At 37.7% G+C, this 15538-nt stretch overlaps 1 protein-coding gene across 1 annotated transcript; it reads right to left on the bottom strand.

The window, feature by feature from the left end:
• Positions 1–3612: 3612 nt before the first annotated feature.
• Positions 3613–15332, bottom strand: SPC25 (SPC25 component of NDC80 kinetochore complex). The gene is made up of 6 exons (XM_004375549.3): positions 15182–15332; positions 15014–15079; positions 10691–10837; positions 9549–9653; positions 5810–5908; positions 3613–3778 (listed from the first exon to the last, which is right to left on the bottom strand). Exons 1-6 carry the CDS (start codon positions 15318–15320, stop codon positions 3654–3656), a joined length of 681 nt encoding a protein of 226 aa, XP_004375606.1. The 5' UTR covers positions 15321–15332; the 3' UTR covers positions 3613–3653.
• Positions 15333–15538: the final 206 nt, after the last annotated feature.

Here is a 15538-nt window from a genome sequence, read left to right as displayed (position 1 = left end):
AGAAATGAAACTGGTTCGATGTCACTTTGGGAAGTGGCAGGAATGTGCTGAACTGGAAAGAATAGGTCCCTGGTTGGTACAACAATTTGCACTTGACTACTAACTGTAAGGTTGGCAGTTTGAACCCAGTCAGTGGCACCACAGAAGAAAGACCCGACAACCTAGTTCTGTAAAGATTACAGCCACAAAAACCCTACAGAGCTCAGCTGTACTCTTTAACACATAGAGTCACCATGAATTGGAATCAACTCAATGGCAAGGGGTTTGGTTTGGTTTCATGCGTGTACTCAAATTTTTCAAGAAATAGAAAAAAAAAAAAGGAACGCATCTCAACTATTTTCAAAAGTCTGGGACCTATGATAACCTTGATGCCAAAATCAAAGTTAATATACAAAGGAAAATTACAAGCCAATCTCACTCATTACTATAGAAGTAAAAACTGAAAATATTCACCAAGTGAATCCAACATTGTAAGAAAAAATAAATTACACATCATAACTAAATTGAGTTTATTCCAGGAAAACAAGGTTGATTCAAGATTTTTTTAAAGAGGTTATTAATATAAATTGCCTTATTAACAAATTAAAGATAAAAACCAATATAGGTGTAGAAACACATCTGATAAAATTCAACAAACTTTCGTGATAATAACTTTCAGTAAACTGGAGATAGAAGAAAGTTTCCCTGACCAGATCAACAAAAAAGAAAATGGCTATTTAGGGGACATACACATAGAACAGTATGGCCAGACTAGAAAATTCACACAAAGGTTAAAATGACTTGCCCAAAGCCACATATCAATTTTAACAGTAGAGTGAAGGATGAACTGTATCTTAACTTTTGACTTTTTCCACAATGCTATGTTGATGCCTGATGATAGAGCTTTTCACAAGTAACAGTGTCCAAGTTCTGTCATTATACAAATCACATTTATTTGCATCTCAAATAGTGCCTATCTCTATACTTCTGGTATCTATTAAGTTGAGTAAAATGACTTCATTGAAGTTTTTTCATTTGTTGGACCTTCTCAGCTGTTACTTCCAGCTTGCCCAGTTGCTAACGGAAAACGTGCGTCTAAACACTAAATATTCTTCACACTGCACCACTCATTTTCCACGCTTCTCACAATTTATTTAACAGTATTAGGAAATGGTCTGATTTTAAATAGCTTGTAGATCCTCTATTTACTAACTAACTGTTGGGCAGTTTTTTCCTAGAGATGAAACCCTTGTCTTTATTCAGAAAGCACACCTTGTTTTCTATCAGCTTGTCATTGAATCCGAGAATGCCAGTATAGCCATTTTTGCCTTCTAAAAATGGCCGAACACTTCAGCAACATGCCTACAGGTGTTATTAAACAAGCCAGCTCTTTTGAAGGTATAATTTTGATTTCCTGATAAATAATTTTCTATTGAGCCTGGATAATATGTTCAACATAACAAATATTTATTAAGATTCTGCGTGCCAGACACTATGCCAGGTGATAGGTAAGCAGGCAACTCACTGTTGTGACTCAAATTAAAACATAATTGTCTCTGTACAGGAATTCTTTGAACTGGAAGAGAAGCAACATTTTCTAATTCTCATTAGACTGGAAATTGAAACTTTAAATCCTTTAGAACAATGTAACAGATTTTGTGCTGATTCTTTTAGTGATTGACTTTAATTTTAAAGATCTCATTGTTCCATTTTATTACAAAATGTGGAATAGATTAGTTGACCCTATTTGGATTCCATTGCAATCAGTTTTACTATTTGTGCATATTTTTTCCCGTTTAAGAAAATCTCTTATCTCCATATGCTTTATTTCCACATTGGGAAGATTTTAAATGCTTAAAATTGTTAGTTCATTTTTATGACGTACTGTCTTAAATACAGTGTGTAAAAGAGTAATTTAATAGGATAGCTTCGTTTGCCTTTCATATGTATTATTAATCATCCAAAGTGTAATTTTCCTAACACAGCACCTTTAAAATTTAAGCTATTATATGATATATGGTCCAGAATATTCCCAGGTTGGTAGATAATAAATCTCAAAAATTAAGGCCTTTGTATTTGAACAGATAAAGACTTATGCACAAGTTAATAGGCTTCCCTTTCACCATTCCGGTACAGACCTGGGTTGATCACTGCCGTCTACATACCTAGAGACTATTCCCAATGAGCCACCCCATTCTAAAAGCCAGATACTCTGTGCACAACTTCTCTGAGATCTGTGGCTGTTTTGTCATCTTTGCTGTCGTTTTCCATAGCTGCTGTTGAGTTGGCCCCCAACTCATGGTGAACCCATGCACAAGAGAACTAAACGCTGCCTGGTCCCGCGCCATCCGCATGATCAGTTGTAGATCAGACCATTGTGATCCATAGGGTTTTAATTGATTTTCAGAGTAGATCAAGATAGAAAATATTCCTGATTTCAAGTCTCGCTATCTTCACTTATAAGGAGTATTGTGGTTGTATTTCTGCTAAGACGGATTCGTTCGTTCTTCTGGCATTCCATGGTATATTCAGTATTCTTTGCCAACACCCTATCATAAATAGTGCACGCACTAAACTCTAGTGCAGTGCATCAGCCTTTTATCTCTGCAGAGAATACCTAAAAGCTGGCCTGCACACTGGTGTGGGTCAGTGATGACATCTTTACCAGTTCATAGCATTCTTCTCAGATAAATTTGGCTGCTATATACAGTAGCAGGGCCTTGGGCCCAGTCCTAGGCATGCGTGGCAACTGAAAGTTCTTTGAAGCTCCTTTCCTACTCTCACTAACTTGGCAACTGGCCTAAACTTTTTTTCCAGGATATTCAGGGAGAAGGCAAGAGAAGCACCTGTAGGCATGGAGGACATTGTTCCGTGGCTTTTAGGCGTGCCTAAGATATCCCAAAACAGTATTACACGGCTTCCACTATGGCCAGCTTATCTAAGTATAACCAAATTCACAAGGAAAAGACAGTAACAAGAAGAAAATTTTATAACAAGTTGACATTTGAGGTCTAGTCTGTGCTGAATATAAACTCCCAAGATGACAAACTTATATCCAGATCACAATTAAATGGTATAAATATCATGAAATGGGAATTAGTCATAAATTTTCTGCATTTGGATTTTCAAAAATATATTTTTTTCCCTGGCTCTTGGTAGAATACTGCCAACTTTCTTCTGATGTGAAGGACTGTCCTTTACTCTAACTGTACATCCCCCTCAGTGTGAGATAAAACCATTCTTTCTTTTATGACACTAGGATGATAGTAGACAGTAATACTTATTTTGTCAAGAACATTAAAACAATTGACAACCCTAGGTTGGATCTACCCTTTTAATTTTTTAATATTCTGGTCTATGACCTGCAAAAGCTTGGAGATCACTGAAACACAGGGCTGGTTGTACAAATTCCCACTCCTAGTGCTTCTATAAACTACCCATGCCTGTCATTAAAAAAAAAAAGCATACAATATATTAATTATCTCTCATCTTAAAAGGGCACATATCCCTTCATACTTTTTTCCTGTTTAATAAAAATAACTGAAAGAAATACACTACACAGAAATATTACAAAAATAGGAAAGAATTATAGGCAGATGATGGATAGTGACAATTCTTTTTAAAAGAGACATGATAGAGAAGAAAAAGAAACAGTTTTTATTACTATTTATGCATTAATTATAAACCATAGCCATAAAAGCTTTCCGAACATTGGCAAGAAAGGCTGAAAAGTTGTTGGTCTTCCTTAAATTCTCTTGAAATTCTGCCAGGCACTCAAGATGGGGAGAACTATCCAACACTAGAAGAAAAGATGAAGACAATTTGAATAAGATTTTTTTGTGGGAGAGTATTTCTAGTTTAGATGCTGTCATCGAATTTGAACTTCAATTCCATTTTATTGAGATGCTTTCAGTATAAAATGATAAAATCATAGAAAATTATTTTCATAGCCTAACTACCCTTTGGGCCTTTCCTTCCTTTAATCTCTAAATATTTAAATTATAAGTACTACAGTCTTGCTTTAAGTTTAAACAAATGGCATTCAAGGGATTGATGAGCTAAGTAATACAGTATGCCCTACCCAAAGAAATGCATCTTGGACCTATGCATTTTGTTTAAACTGGGGTTTGTTTGTTTGTTTTTTAAACTACTAAACCAGTTTTCTCTGCAAAACTTCAGACTGACTGACTTTTAGTTTCTGGCTACTGGGTCAAAAAAAAGAACAACTTTCAATGCCAACCCTTAATAATTTACAATTATGGGGAAAAAAGTCTAAAATCTTATAAGTGAAATGGATGTCATTAGAAAATGTGGTTGCTATTCCAAGAGGGGTATTTATGGGGCCTACTAATCAAATGGAAGTCAAAGTCACAAACAACAGCATGGCCCTCACACAGTGTACCAGCTGGTACATATTGGGAGCAAGTCCTTAGTGAGCGTGGTCAAAGAAAAAGAATGATCCAGCTTTCTCTGCCACCAACGTTGTCCTTTGGCTGAGGGGAAGAAAGACAACCATAACACATTTCCAGCTCATTGGTAGCAATTGCTTAGGAAACCAGGCCCACGACAATAGCAGAGAAAGACTAGCAAAGAGTGTTTGGTTCAGAATTGATACTGGAGATTCCATCTTAATAAACGATTAAATACTATAAAACTATGTAGCAATAGAGGATATCCAATCTGGAAAAAATTGAAAAGCTAGTAAAAAGTTTTTGCGGTTTGCTTTTCCAAATCTAGTATTCATTAGCTTGGAAGAAATTTATATATAGAGAGAAAAAAAGAAATAAGGAACATTTGTATGTGAATGAGATCCCAAAATATAAATTTCATGAGAATAGGAATTGAGTCACCAGGTCACATCAGAGAGTCAACTCAACAGTTCACCTGAGTGTCTGTCTGCTATAAACACTTTAAGATGATCACATAGGAGCTGAGAACCATTTCTCTGAGTTCCTATAAACTAAGCATTACTTATACAGGGGTCCTTGGAAGCCCTATGAGGTAGTTCTACTCTGTCCTATAGGGTCACTGTGAGCAGAATCGACTAGATGGCAACAGGTTTGTATAGGGGCAATTGTTATTAGCTGCCGTACAGTCAATTCCGACTCATGGCGACCCCACGTGTGCAGAGTAGAACTGCTCCATAGGGTTTTCAAGGCTGTGACCTTTCAGAAGCAGATCACCAGGCCTGTCTCCCAAGGCACCTCTGGGTGGGTCTGAACCACCAACCTTTTGGCTGGTAGTCGAGCCCTTACCGTTTGTACTACCCAGGGACTCCCACAGGGACAGTAGAAAAAGTAAAAGAAAAAGATAAATATATTTCCATTCTATTCTTGTTCATACTATTACCATATACATTCCCCATAAATCAGAGGTCTTCTAGCATGCTGCAGAATCAATAGCTAAGTTCATTATCAATGTTTGGGATTTTCAGGATGGGATAATTTCTGTAAAATTTATTTTGGGGAAAATAAATGATCACATGCTGACGATTTTAAAATTCACCTCCTTAGACAAAATAATATTCACAGTTTGGCAGCCATATTCTTTATCACTTTAGTTTTAAGTTCTCTAGAAGGACAATTCATAACTGCATATAAGATGCAGTGATCTTTAGTCTTCTCGCACACTTTTCAGCCACTGTGGCACTGTGCCATTCTGAAGAGAAACTACAGTCACAGCCTTTAGAAGACAATATCCCAAGAAGTCAGACCGGAAAAAGAAACAACAGCCTGTGTGAATATTACTCTCCTTCATATTCCTTCATCTTCTGATTCAAATTACATTTTGGATGCCAATCTTAAATGCCAGTTAAGAGATATGAAGATACCTTCATAGTCCCTTGCTTCATTCAGGTGCAGGGAAAACACAAATGGGCTCTCAGGATGCTTAGGGTCAATATTAGTGAATATAAACTGCAATTTATCACCTGAAAAAAAAAAAGAGATTACATTGTTTAGTTCAACATTCAACTTCAAATTGAAATAATTATGTCAGTATACCAGATTTTTTAAAACTGTTAATAGTAGGGGGAGGGATGAGGGCCAGGGAAAAAAGATTTTATAAGATATCCAGTTAGGCAAAATGAGGGGCCTATTTTGTTTTTTCTCTTCCTTAAAACATTATGTCCTGACTTTGATGGCTATGACAAAGTTCTATTTTAAAATGAAATAATTTTAAAGCATCAAAACTGACTGTTGAGGAGGAGCCAAGATGGCGGCTTAATCAGACCCACCACGCCGTCCCTCTACAGCAAAGACCCGAGAAACCAAGTGAAACAGTTACAGATGACAATCCTAGAACCATGAGCATTGAATGCAAGGATAAAGAATTAAGATCAAACACCGTTTAGAAGAAGAAGATGAATGAAAACAGCAAACGAGGAGAGACATGGAACTGAGGTGCTCTGCCAGTCAGCTACACACAGTGTGGCCACGTCGAGACAAAGCCAGCAGCTATCCCGGGTGAGGAGCACAGGAAGGCAGCTTCACGGAACACCCAATAGGAGACAGAGAAACTGTGTAGACATACCCAGAGTGAAGCAAGGTGAGCAGGACATGAACTGGCACTAAGGAGGGAAAGTACAGGAAGGAGGACAAGAGCTTCAGGGATCCCAGCATCCACAGAGCAGGGAGGAAGTCAGTGTCCAGAGACAGGACAACTCTCCTGCGGTGGTCCTTGATCATTAGGGCGCTGGCAGGCATGGAGTAATAGATCCATATGGAGACAGCAGGACAGGAGAGAGACACTAGACCACGCCCTGGATAGCCCCCCACCCTTTGCATTTGGTCAGGGCTAGGTCCCGATTACTGGCTGAACCTAACGGGAAGTGGCCAGGCATCCTCACCTGGGGGCAAAGGAGCACTCTCCCCTCCCCCACCATCTTGGTGATTAGTGGCATAAACTACCCCCATCCCAGCCACACTGACCACCAGGGACCATAGTACAAGCCACCCCCTTCTCCTGCTCCCCTCAGCCCCATCTGCCACCCTCCTCACCCTGTGAGCAGTGGAGAGATAGCAATCCCCGGCTGCCTGCCCTGCCCTACCTCTCGCCAGCCATTCTGCTGAGCAGGCCAAGCAAACACCACTGCACTCCCCAGCCACCCGCCCCATCCCACCCCTCCCCAAATCAAAAGTTCAAAGTTGAATCTCATGTCCTCCTCTAATTAAAGGTTAATATTTTTTTATTAAAAGCTTATTCCAAGTGATAGGAAAAACACTAAGACCAACAGATGTATGGATAAAAGACGCAAACAGGCAATCAAAGGGAGAAATGTAATTGGTAAACAACTAAGAAAAAATGGTCACTTTTTCATTAGTAATCAAAGAAATGCAAAATGGATATGTTTTTTAAAAGTTCTATTCATGACTAGTCAACTGGCAAAAGCAAAAAAACAAAACAAAAAATACAATCTGGCAAGAATACAATAAAATGGGTACTCTCGTGCATTGTAAATAGGTGTGAGGAAAAGAGTTAACACAGCAAGCCTGAGACTGCTATCCTTAAAACCTTAGAAAGGCCTGCTTGCAAGGGTGGCCCTTGACTGGTGTGCTGGGGTCTCCAAGATGACCCACAGGTTTAATGATTCTCAAGCAAGACTCACAGGACTAAGCATACAGTTGTATCCATGGCTATAATAATATTATTAAGGCAAAAGGATACAAAGTAAAATCAGCAAACGAAAAAGACTCATGGGGTGAAGTCCAAGGGAAACCAGACACAAGCTTCCAGAATCCTCTTCCAATAGGATCACTTAATTCTCCCACATGTGAAGTGTTAGCAACAAGGGAAGCTTGTTATAGACTCAGTGCCTAAGGTTTTTACTGAAGAGTGATCACGTAGGCAGCCTCTGCTGGGTACGTATCAAAATTCCAGACTCCCAGGATGAAAACACGTGTCATGGTTTGAATTATGTCCCCCAAAAAATGTGTGTATCAGTTTGGCTAGGCCATGATTCCTGGTACCGTGTGATTTTCCTGTATGTTGTAAACCTGCCTCTATGATGTTAATGAGGGAAGATGGGTGTTAGTAAGGCAGGACACTACAAGACTGGATTGTGTCCTGAGGCAATCTCTTGAGATACAAAAGACAGAAGTGAGCAGTGAGACCGGGGGACCTCATACCATCAAGAAAGCAGTGCCGGGAGCAGAGCGCGTCCTTTGGACTGGGCTCCCTGCGCCGACAAGCTCCTAGTCCGGGGGAACACTGAAGAGAAGAAGGCCGACAGAGAGAAAAAGCCTTCCCCTGGAGCTGACGCCCTGAATTTGGACTTTTAGCCTACTTTGACTGTGAGGAAATAAATTTCTCTTCGTTAAAACCATCCACTTGTGGTATTTCTGTTATGGCAGCACTAGATGACTAAGACAGCAGGTATTCAGCATATACATATTACTTGCGTAAAAGTTTAGGCCAGTGAGACACTCTTCTCCATTAGGGGATTGGGAACCTCACAAAGTCCAAGTTTCCAGACACCAACCAAGGGCCAACCTTATAAGCAGGCCTTTTTCTAAGTACAAGCAATCAGGCCTGAAATGTTAACTCTTTTCTGCACAGCTGACATCTGGGAACTTGGATTTCAGGAGTGTTCCCACTATTCCCTAACTGATAAGGGTAGTTTACTGTGCCTAAATGGTTTAAATGGTTAAGTGGTTTATGCTGAACACCTTCTTTCCTTCTTAGAGTCTGGAATTTGGCTACCTGGCAGAAGTGTGCCTACATAACCAACCCACAATAAAAACCTGGAGTACTGAGTCTCTAATAAGCTTCCCTGGTAGACAATACTTCACGTTTTGTCACAATTCAATGCTGTGAAGGACATCCTGTGTGACTCCACTGGGACAGGAAGCTTTCGCCTGGTATTACCCAGGCAGCTTTTCTCTTTGCTGATTTTGTTTTGTATCCTTTTGCTGCAATAAATCTTATCCATGAATACGACTATCTGATGAGTCCTATAAGTCCTCCTGGGGGATCATTAAACCTGGGGGTGGTCTTAAAGACCCCTGACACAATAGGTATTGCTGTAAATTGACATACATACACATAAGAGTCACAAAATATTTATATCCTTTAAGACAGTAATTCCTCTCTAACAGTAATTCTGTGAAAATAATACAAAAAATGGAGACATCTGTGTGCCCTGTAGTATTTCTAAAACTGAAAACTGACAGAACCCAAATGCAAAGTTAGAAGCAATACATGTGTCAAACAAGAGATAGAAGACTAAAGAAATTATGCTATGTTAAAAGAATGAATTATTACACCACCATTTTAAAACTTATTATGAAGGCTATAGCAACTGGAGAAATGCTAATGATACAATACCAAGTAAGCACAAGGGACAAAAATTTGCCCATTGATACCATGCCAAAAATACATTAATTAAAATACTGGATGATAAATAACCAAAGCATCAGTAATTATGTTAGGATGATAAAAATTTTTATGATTTCTACCTATTCTCTAGTTAATAATATGGTCATTATTTCAGTTGAAAATATTTTTAAAATTCTCCTCTGCTTAGGAAAAGACATACCTTTTTAACCTCATATATTTGTTAATATACTCACCATAAATTTTTCGAATTTCTAGTCCAAGACGAGATTTATACAAGTCTTCAGATTTCTGAAGTCTTTTCAGCCTCTCTTCAATAGCTTTGTTAGCAGTGGATATAGCTATGATTTTAAAAAAGAAAACATGGTATCAAATATTTTAAATAACACTCAATTAATGCTCATTTAATTAAAAAAAAAAAAATCTTGAAAACTATAAAAATGATGCCAGACAAAAGAATCTGCTTATGTTTATTCAGTTTCTACCTTTGCCAATTAGCAAAAACGGCTTCTGTTCATTCAAGTTGGAATAAAAAACTGGGTAAGAAAATATGTACGGGTAGCTAGGGTTTTATTCTATTTTATTATGTAGCACTATGAATAAATAGGCCAGGGATTGGCATGGCTAGCATAGAAACAGAAAGACTTCTTTTATACTATTTGCTTTTTCTGGTTAGCGAAGGATATACCATTTGTTTTATTGGAAAAAAATTTTTTTAAGCATAACTATTTCACATGAGAAGTCAGCCTTATTTCATGATATTTTAAGAACTTTTTTAAAGTTAGCACAATATTCTGTAAGTAATACTTAGCAGATGAGAAAAATAATTTCACAACATAGCCCCAGACAAAAACTCTGTGAGAAAAAGAACTAACAAAACAAGCTTTGCTATTTTCAAGAGATTTAAAAATTGATCACTTTGTGGGCAAACAAGGTGTCTTTCTAAAGGAAACATTCATTTGATTTGAATATGAAAGAGACTTTGCAGCATAATGAGAGAGCTTAATAGTTCCTGGCAGGGAATGTGTGGTCACTATATATTTGTTACATAAATTACACGATAGTTTGTCCAGGCAAATCTTATTTAGTGAAACTGTCTCCCATTCTACTTTATTAAACGCCCATATCAATGTCATTATTACTCTGGTTGTATTAGAAATCAAAGGAGGAGGCCCTTTAAATAAAACAAAATAACTCACTTAGCTAACTTCACTGACACCTTGCAAAGATGAGTGGCTGGCTAGACTCTGAGGTATGTTATCCAGTTTCAGCAATGATGTACAGGTAAGATACAGGTAAGAGCAGGTAAGATGTACATAATTGTGAATTGTCACCACTTTGGAAATTAAGGTTAACACGAACTGATATGAAAACTCACTTTCCTTCTTCTTAGCATATTCTTCCTTAAGAGCCTGGATATTTGCAGCCAGTACTTCTATCTCCTGCTTTTTGCATTTTACTTCAGCAACCGACTTTAACAAGTTATCTTTTTTTTCCTGAATGAGCTTATTCTGCCTGCAGATCTCTGTAAGAAGCACAAGGTATCAGCTAGAACATATATGCTTTGCTCTCCATCATGTATCTATGATAAATAAAAACCCAAAATTCATTGACTTTCGTAAGTTTAGTAGAGAAAATTTTGATTGATAAGCATTTCCTTGTGATTCAAAAATGGTACAAGAACAAAAAGAAAAAAAAAAATCCTAATCTATTCTCTCTTGCTTGTCTTTGAAAACAAAAATGAGGAGACAGAAGTGCTTTTTAAACTAAGAATACCAAATTAAACCAAGAAGTAGAAAACTAGAAGCTCAATGACCGCCTGCAGTTCCCCTCTCTAAGTAACTTCAAAAATAAAACCCACCACCAAAGACAACTAAACTCTCGAGATGGCTTTACACAATGCTTTGAAGAAACAGCTCATTCTAATGCTATATAAACTATTCTGGAACATATCAAAGGGAAGGAAAAATGGAAGAAGGGAAGAAAAAGGAGGGAAGGAGGGAGAAAAAAAGGATTATTTTTATAAAGATTTATTTTATAAAGTTAGAATAATGCTGAAACTAAATTCAATTAAGACAGCACTGCCCCCTTCACAGCATATAAGCTTACGTTAAAAAATAGGTGTAAAAATGCTTAATAAAATATTAATTACATTAAAAATAATCCACTAAGAGCAAATATGGTTTATTGTAAGGATATATAGCGAAGGTGTAATATTAGGAAAATAGGTGTTAAATAGTTATTTTTTATAAATTCAGAACCTACTTCTGATACAGGTTGTTAAACTAAAGAAGAAGGATATTTCTTTAGCATAACAGAAACAAAACAAAAATCTTCCAAACCTTCCAATATACTTAAAGTGAAACACTAAGAGGCATTTGCAAAAGAAATAAAACAAGGGTGCCTACTATCATCATTATTCAATATTCCTCTAGAACTTTCTGACCAACACAGGACACGTAACCAGTAAAACTCCTGGAAGGGAAAAGACAATTTTCATTATGTGTAGACTACAGACACCTACCTAGAACACTCAGAAAAATCTACTGAAAATGTGTAATAATGTGTGGTACTAAATACTGCAAAATTGATAGCTTTCATAAATAACACCAGTAATTAATACACAGGTGAGAATAATATATCTGCTGATATTAAAAAAACCAAACCCACCACCGTCGAGTTGATTCCAACTCATAGAGACCCTACATTAGTGATATTAGTGACTGCAATATTGATTTTTGCTATTCCATGCTACTTTTAATCACTGCAATGCTGGTGCTTTTGTAGTTATCTCAGATACTGGTCAGTACCTCATTTGCCCTTCTTGGCTCTAATCCCTACACCCCGGCTGCCCTCCCCATATCTCTGTCACCATCCCCACAAGCCCTCTTAACCATTCAGTTTCTGTAACTACCCCTTGCATACACTCAAAACAAAAACCAAGCCTGTGCATAAACCTGGCCAAAGGAAGCCGCTGAAGAGAGCAGAGCTCTCAGCTGAGAAAGGGACTAACACTGGCAGGACCACCCTTCCTCCATTGGATGAAAACCAGATACCAGATACAAACCGCTGCTACGTAGGGCCCGCTGCCCAGAGGCCAAAATCAGTTGCCATCAAGTGGATTCTGACTCATGGTGACCACAGAGACAGTGGTCCCAAAAGTAGGAATCAAGGTAAACAGGGCAGGAAGGGACTTAAAGCCCAAGAACTATCAAGCAGAGAGTACTGTGGTAAAAGAAGCAGAGCCAGGGGGCACTGTATAATGTGTTTGTGAATTTCAGAATTGAATTATTTCACCTTACTAATATGTAAATGAAATCTGAACACTTTCAAATAAAATGCCATTAATACCAGTATTTCAGCATTATATTAAATAAACCAAAATATCTATGTTGGCATATCATTCCAGTATTGTAATTACAAGTAAATATATGTTCCAAGGACAAGTGATTTTAGAAAATGTTTTCTTAAATAAAGTTAAAAAGTTGATCTATCACAGAACTTCTGAGGACTTGAATATCATGAATCTTCAAAAGGAAAATATATTATGATCTGTTTCCCAAATTTAACTGAGCATGGAATCCTTTGGGTCTCTCAAGACTGGCATTCTTCAAGCAAGGGGGAAATCTCATTTACAGTGGTAACAAAATATTCAGGAACAATCTGCATCAAGAAATATGCAGGTTCTGTATGGAAAAAAACTGTAAAGCTTGTCTGAGACACCTACGTGAACTGGATATATGGAGAAACATTTTATGCTCCTAATTATAAAGTTGGAAACCCTGGTGGCAGAGTGGTTAAAAGCTACGGCTGCTAACAAAAAGGTCAGCAGTTCAAATCCACCAGGCGCTCCTTGGAAACCCTATGTGGCAGTTCTATCTGTCCTATAGGGTCGCTATGAGTCGGAATCGACTCGACGGCAACGGGGTTTTTTAATTACAAAGATGCCAACATTTAGCAAATTCACTTTTAGACTTAACATAGTCTCAATGGATTAAAAACATCATTAGGGTTGTGAGGATTCAGAGTCAATATACGCAAAGAGTTTAGAACAGGCCCTGGCACATGGTATGTAATATGTGTAAGGGTTAGCTATTAAGTATTCTGTAGTCCTTACTAGAAAAATCAAACCATCCAGATTCTATGCTCATACAGTACCTATTCCATTCTATTACTATAGCAACTATTACAATGCATTTTGGTTGCGGTTTCCCTATCTATATCCTCTAATAAATTGTGAGCCATGTACAGATCACACCTTATGCATAGTTGTTTCCTCTGTGCTTGGCAAATCAGCAGTCACATGTTCACTGAATTAATTAATCTTAAGTACACTATACTTCTGTTCAAGTATAAACTGACTTTTTAAAAGAAAAATACTGATAATGTTTTCAGACTATTTAGAGTACACCTTCACACTATAATCTTTAAGAGCATACTTTGAGATTCACAGTATTAAAAGCTGACAGTTTCAAGCTTAATTTTCTAATCCCTAGGGATCCTACAAACTAAGAGTGTTTAAAGGACCCAAACTCAATATCAGTCTATCATACACATGCACCTCCAAACAAAAGAGGTTTCTCTTTTGGCTTATGGTTACGCAGAAGGCGGTGAGAGGAGCTACAAGAGGGTATGGAAGCTTCAGGGCAGCTTAGAAAGTAAACACAGGTAAAAGTCTATTATAATAATCTACCAGGGACTGCAAACTCTAATGCCTTCAGGGGCTAGACAATGAGTAAAGTGGGCAAGGCCAGGCAAAAGAGTATTGGAGACTGTGGCAAATGAAAGATCACATGCCCTGTGTAAAAGCATTTCAATTTAATATTGTTTAAAATACTGTGCCACTAAAGTGACTGTCTCCAGTGGAATCTGGACTGTAGCCACCGGCTTGTGGCTTTTGTGTGAGAATTCAATAAAAGCTACTGATGCTGCGGCCAATTGGGTGGGTGGTAGAAAAGGCAAAAGGGTAGTAAAAATATGGGGAGAAGAACAGAGTACTGTAATAACTACCCCAAAGAGCTGAGTGAGCTCCATCTTTTCAATACCCGATCTGTGATTTCCAATGAGAAAACAAATTTGCATTTATACATTAGCAGGAATGAATCTCACAAATACAAAGTCGAGTAATAAAAGGAAGAGAACATATATGATATTATGCCATCTATGTAACGTTCAACACTAAACAAAATATTGACAAGTTAGTTCTGGATGGTGGGAAAAGAGGGTGGTATAAAATAGGACGTTCTATTTCTTAAGCTGGGTGGTGGGTACATAAACATTTACTATTTTTTACATATGTTGTTGTTGGGAAGGAGCCCTGGTGGTGCAGCGATTAAGCACTCAGCTGCTAACCAAAAGGCTGGCAATGGAACCCACCAGCCGATCTGCTGGAGAAAGATGTGGCAGTCTGCTTCCATAAAGATTTACAGCCTTGGAAACCCAATGGGGCAGTTCTATTCTGTCCTACAGGGTCGCTATGAGTCGGAATTGACTCCACGGCAATAGGTTTGGTTTTTTTTGTTGCTTCGGTTGTTGCTGAGAGGCAACAAGTCGATTTTTCACTCATAGTATATGTATATATATATATATATACACATTACATATATACACACACATTGTACATTCTTTTCCTTCAGTGAGGGATTTTAGAATAAAAATGTTTAATGAAAAAAAAAAACCTGGAAAATAGTTTGTCACATACGATTTTGATATTCCAGAAACATCTCAATCATTCGGTCTTCTTCCTTTAATTTTACAGACAACTTTTCTGAAAGAGAAATTGAAGTTTCAATTCAGCTGAAATAACACCGAAAAGCAAACAAAAACAAAAACAGCAAAAAACAGCATGTTACAAGTTTGCTTTTGGTACCTGCAAATGCTTTCATGGAGTCCTTGTAGGCATCTCTCAGTCCCACCATCTGACAGGAGGTGTCACTGACAGTATTTATGAATTTATTCCAAAATTCATTTATGCTTTTATCGAATTGTCCCAGTTCGTCCTCTATCATCTTGTAAGACAATACTACAAAACAAAGAGAACACGCATTATATTTTTTTAAGATTTACTGAAATCAAACCAACCACATATTCCAATCAATTTGGTAGTTTGATATTTGCTAGAAAATGGTTAACAATTTACCTTCAACTCTAGATATTCCAAGGTAGATGAAGCCACTTGGGGCTTAATTGTGGTTAATGTGCAGCTAGAATCCAGGACACCCTTACC

This window comes from Trichechus manatus, unplaced genomic scaffold, assembly GCF_000243295.1.
Source record: "Trichechus manatus latirostris isolate Lorelei unplaced genomic scaffold, TriManLat1.0 scaffold00037, whole genome shotgun sequence".
Taxonomy (NCBI): domain Eukaryota; kingdom Metazoa; phylum Chordata; class Mammalia; order Sirenia; family Trichechidae; genus Trichechus; species Trichechus manatus.
The sequence above is the reverse complement of the archived record's forward strand: the minus strand, read 5'-3'. Positions and strand labels throughout refer to the sequence as shown.

Coding starts and splice junctions, on each gene's coding strand:
- SPC25 (XM_004375549.3), bottom strand. CDS start 15,320: ATGATAGAGGACGAACTGGGACAATTCGATAAAAGCATAAATGAATTT. Junction 15,080..15,181: donor CTCCATGAAAGCATTTGCAG/GTACCAAAAGCA, acceptor TTTCTCTTTCAG/AAAAGTTGTCTGTAAAATTA. Junction 10,838..15,013: donor GTTTCTGGAATATCAAAATC/GTATGTGACAAA, acceptor TGCTTCTTACAG/AGATCTGCAGGCAGAATAAG.